Raw genomic sequence first — 5000 nt, 5'->3', positions numbered from 1 at the left:
GGCGTCACAATTCTTCTTCTTCTTCGTTTGATATGACGTCACAATTGACGCTGGGGACCTGAATATGTTTCCCAGGTATTTCCCAGGTTATGGCCATTGATGATACAGTTGGTCTGATTGAATTGAAACAATGCCCCAATCCAGTCGTCGTTTACGAGAGCGAAGGAACGAAGCTGCACGTACGGGCACGCACCTACGGGCCCGCACTAGTGTGTATATATATATATATATATATATATATATATATATATATATATATATATATATATATATATATATATATTGTTACGTTTGAGGGGGGGGTATGCATTCAAAGGGTAATTAGGATGTTTAATTAGGTATGCCATGCTATTCGAGTTTACCAGGATCTCGATGTAATAAGTAGCAATTCAGTGGTGATAAGTTGTCTAGTAAATGTTCATTTCTTCAAGGGGGAAATGATAAATGTCACGTAATTAGATAGGGACACGGGATAGGGTAAGTGTGTCTGCGTAAACCCCTTTTGGTATTCTCTGAAGACTGGCCGTGACGTCACAGGACAGTGCAGCGGATGGCTCCGCCCGGTGATCACGATTGGCGGAAGGCGATGGCGGTGGGCCAATAAACGGCTCGATTGAAGTGACGAGGACCAAGGATAAAAAGGTTCTGTTCGGGGTCGAAAAGGAAGAGGAAGAAGATTACAACCAAAAGATCGTGGTTTTTTTTGGTGGGGAGGCTGTTGCGCGGGGAGCATCCTTGTTGTTGTGCTGATTCGATCGTGTTCTTGATCATGTCTTGGAGCCTTGCTGAGCCTCGTGCCTCACCTTGGTTGGCTCTGGGGTTCTGCTGACTCGGAGTACGGGGTCGAACGGCGGGCGGACCTGCCTCCCTCTCCTGCTCGCAACTTGGCGCCAGAGCTGGTTCCCTGGCGGCCGTGAGCAGACTTGGGCCAAGACCAGGAGGTCGACAGCACCACGGTTTCTCCTGCCCCCCTGACGAGAGCAAGGCCAGCTCGTCCGACGCCAAGCCAGGGACAGTTGCGTCCACACCACGGTCCAGCCTGACCACCAGAAATAGCTACGTTGTGTGTGTGTGTGTGTGTGTGTGTGTGTGTGTGTGTGTGTGTGTGTGTGTGTGTGTGTGTGTGTGTGTGTGTGTGTGTGTGTGTGTGTGTGTGTGTGTGTGTGTGCTTGGCGCCTTGGAGGGTTTGAGATCTCTATATTCATTGGAATTGTCTGTGTTTTTCCCCACGCCCGATCCCACACCATCCCGTCGAATCGCCCCGGATCCCTCTTCTTGCCGAGTCTTGTTATTTCTGGTAATAATAAAAACAAATAAACATCATCAACTCAGTGAAAAGTGACTCGTGCCACCTTCCTCATCCCATTTGCGGTAGAGCGATTAGAACCGCCATGTTTGGGTTATAAATAAATAAACAGCCTCCATCGTTTCGGCTCATTCTACGTTGGCGGGACTGTTCAAGTCCCGTGGACGTCAATATATATATATATATATATATATATATATATATATATATATATATATATATATATATATATATATATATATATATATATATATATATATATATATATATATATATATATATATATATATATATATATATATATATATATATATATATATATATATATATATATATATATATATATATATATATATATCTAGATATATATATAGATATATATATATATATATATATATATACAGTCAAAGCTCGTTACTATGCCACCTCGCTTCTATGCCACTCTCGCTATTATACCACTTTTGCTCGGTCCCGACAAAATTCAATACAAAATAAATTTACTATGCCTCCCCCTACTCTCGCTACCATGCCACTACTGTGTGACTGTTAAAAGGCACGAGTCGTGAAAAAGTCTGTATTGCGCAGTGCTCGATTATCACACTCTCGTCCAAAGGCGAAGTGCCGAACTACAGTCCAGCTGCGCACAACATAACTCAATACGTACGCGCATAGTCAGACTGTGTCAAAACACGCGATTCTTCTCCCCGATGCCAGCCACAACAAGCCAATCACAACACGCACAACGAGACACAAAAAAGCGCGAGCACACACACAGACACGCAGGCACACGTATAACAGTGATATCATTTTTTTTTCAAATTCAGCCCATAATGTCAGCTCAGAAACGCAAGTGAACCGACTTTACGTTGAAGGAGAAGAAGGAGATCATCGATGCCGCGAAGAAGGAGCCGAATCAGTCCAAGTTGGCCAGGGAGATTAGCAAGAAATGGGGCGTCGAAGTTAAGAGAACCACCGTGAAGGGCATTCTCAACAAGAAGGATGCAATCGAGGCTGCAATCAAAGCTGGATTTCCATCGAAGCGCATGAAGTTGACGCAGGCTCACGACCCGAAGCTTGATGAGGGAGTGCTCATGTGGCTGAAGCAATCAAGAGGACAGAATGTGCCTGTCAGCAGCGATCTGATCAAGGAGAAGGCGATGAAACTGGCCGAGCTGATGCACATCCCAGACTTCATCGCGAGCGACGGTTGATTGGGCAATTTCAAGAAGCGCCACGGCATCACGTTCAAGACAGTGCAGGGCGAATCTCGAGCCGTCCATTCCCAATCCCTTCTTGACTGGCAACAACAGGTTCTCCGGCCCTTACTCGGGCAGTTCTCCGCAGGCCGACGTCTTCAACCTGGACGAGACTGGACTCTTCTGGCAGCTGCTTCCGAGAACAAGACCATGGCTTTCAGGGGAGAGCGGTGTACTGGAGGAAAGAAAAGCAAGCAAAGGATCACTCTTCTGGTTGGGGCAAACATGAGCGGCAGGGAGATGTTCCCTCTTCTGGTGATTGGCAATTCCAAGAAACCCCGTGCCTTCAAGAACAAAGAGATCCCGGTCAAGTACAAGGCGAACTCGAAGGCGTGGATGACGGCGGAGCTTTTCGAGGAGATGTTGCGTGCGTGGGACGGACGACTCGGCCAGCAGGGACGCAGAGTGCTGGTCTGTCTCGATAACTTCTCTGGCCACCCTCCCGAGCTCGAGCTGAATAACATCCAACTGGTCTTCTTCCCACCCAACACGACAGCCAATTCGCAACCAATGGATCAGGGAATCATAGAGAACCTCAAGCGCCACTACAAGAAGCTCCTGCTATGCCGCCGGCTTGAGGCCATAGACGAGGGAAAGGAGTTCAAGTTCACGTTGCTCGACGCTCTACACGTCGCCCGGCGTGCTTGGGAGCAGGTCGGCAAGTCGATGATCAGGAACTGTTTCGCGAAGGCCAAGTTCATCGAAGAGGAGATCCAAACTGAGCCACAGGATGCGGAGCTGCCCGACATCTGGGAAGCTCTGCCTGCCGAGGAAAAGATGCACGAGAACGAGGAGATCGAGCTGTCTGACTTTCTCGAAGCCGACGAGCGCCTCGCGACTGACGGGTATTTCACGCTGGAGGAGATTGCGGAGGAGATTCTGTGCAGTGAGGAGCCGGGGGAAGCGAAGATGACGAGGTAACTGTCGAGGAGGAAATCGTTCCGTTTGAGGAAGCCCAGCGCGCTTGTAGCACCGTCCGGAAGTTCATGCAGCAGAGAAGCGGGAAGCCCGGTGTGATGCAAGCGTGCGATCGGCTAGACAATGAGATGCACGAGATCCGCCGAAAGAAGATGCGCCAGCCGACGATTCTTGAAAGCTTTGTGTGTCGTGAATTTCTCGCCATGCCATATGTTAGTGTGTGAACTCTGTTAGTGTGTGTATGTTCTCCGTTCGCTTAGCTTATACAACAGTCGTGCCTTTTACTTGCTGGAATAAATTTTGTCTAAAGATTAACTACAGATGGGTAACTTGAGAAAATAAGGCCGTTTTTACCAAATCTCGTTACTATGCCACTCTCGCTACTATGCCACTTTTGCTCGGTCCCGACGGGTGGCATAGTAACGAGCTTTGACTGTATATATATATATAAAAATCTATATATATATATAAACATAAATATGTATATAAATATATAAATATGAATGGATTCTGTTGCACAATGATGAAATCAAGTCAAAAAAACATGGTTTTCAGAGAAGACTTTTTCCTAGCCTTACCGTCTTGCCTCCTTTTCCAATTACTCTTCCTGCTGCTGCTGAAGGAACCTTAATTTGAGCGTCAAGTTTCACCTCTTCCTTTGGATTAAAGAAGTTCTCTTCTTTTAGCTTTCCATAAATTCTTCCTTGTGCCTGAAGGGGGAAACAAATAAATCAAAATCAAAAACACAACAAAGTCAATCCTTTGCTTATCAACTTGTGCATGTCTGATTCATGATGCACAAGTGGAAATTAAAGGGAAAATGTATTGAAGATATGTAATTGAAATATTTTTTTCAAGTGTTTGTGCATTTGTTTGCATTTGCACGTGATTCTTTCATGGCTGCATCATAGCACTGAGAGGCCACAAATTTTGGTTGTAGATACTTCAGAATCTGGACAAAGTTTTAAGCTATCAGACGTTGGCCTTCGAGGCCATTTTGATACCTCCAAAGGCCGTAATAAAGTGTATATTGAGATGCGGAGTCAGGTCGTGCTACCGCCAACACGCAAGCAAAAGGTAACCACAATGAGCCCAAAAACTCTCTTGCTTTTCAATGTCCAACACATCACATAAACAACATAAAGTAAAGTGTATATATATATATATATATATATATATATATATATATATATATATATATATATATATATATATATATATATATATATATATATATACATACATATATACATATATATATGTGTGTGGTGAATTGAAGGTCGTGACGTGTGATCACGTGTTGCCCGGCTCGAGCACAGAAGAGATAAAGCTGCGGTACGGCTCGGCCGCGGGGTTTGTCCCTGGGGCATTGCCGTTTTATGTCGGCGGCTCACTTGGTGCTCATTGAATGGTGAGAATACTGATTGATATATAATACTGATTTATTTTGCGGTGATTAGTTGCGCGTGTGTACCTTACTGCTTGTACTCCATTCTGCGCCTGTATTTCCTGGTGTGCCC

At 45.2% G+C, this 5000-nt stretch overlaps 1 protein-coding gene across 4 annotated transcripts in view; it reads right to left on the bottom strand.

Moving 5' to 3' along the window:
- LOC147029615 (insulin-like growth factor 2 mRNA-binding protein 3) overlaps nt 1-5000 on the bottom strand; it is a 316214-nt gene that overhangs the window by 38038 nt on the left and 273176 nt on the right. For all 4 annotated transcript variants that reach the window (XM_085872799.1, XM_085872797.1, XM_085872798.1 and 1 more), the window contains one exon: nt 4059-4190. In XM_085872799.1, the coding sequence (XP_085728925.1) occupies nt 4059-4190 (132 nt within the window). The remainder of the gene's footprint in view (nt 1-4058; nt 4191-5000) is intronic.

This window comes from Eptatretus burgeri, chromosome 3 (genome assembly GCF_056783735.1).
Source record: "Eptatretus burgeri isolate ZD-2024b chromosome 3, Ebu_testis_v1, whole genome shotgun sequence".
Classification (NCBI taxonomy): domain Eukaryota; kingdom Metazoa; phylum Chordata; class Myxini; order Myxiniformes; family Myxinidae; genus Eptatretus; species Eptatretus burgeri.
This window is presented reverse-complemented; position numbering and strand designations above follow the sequence as displayed.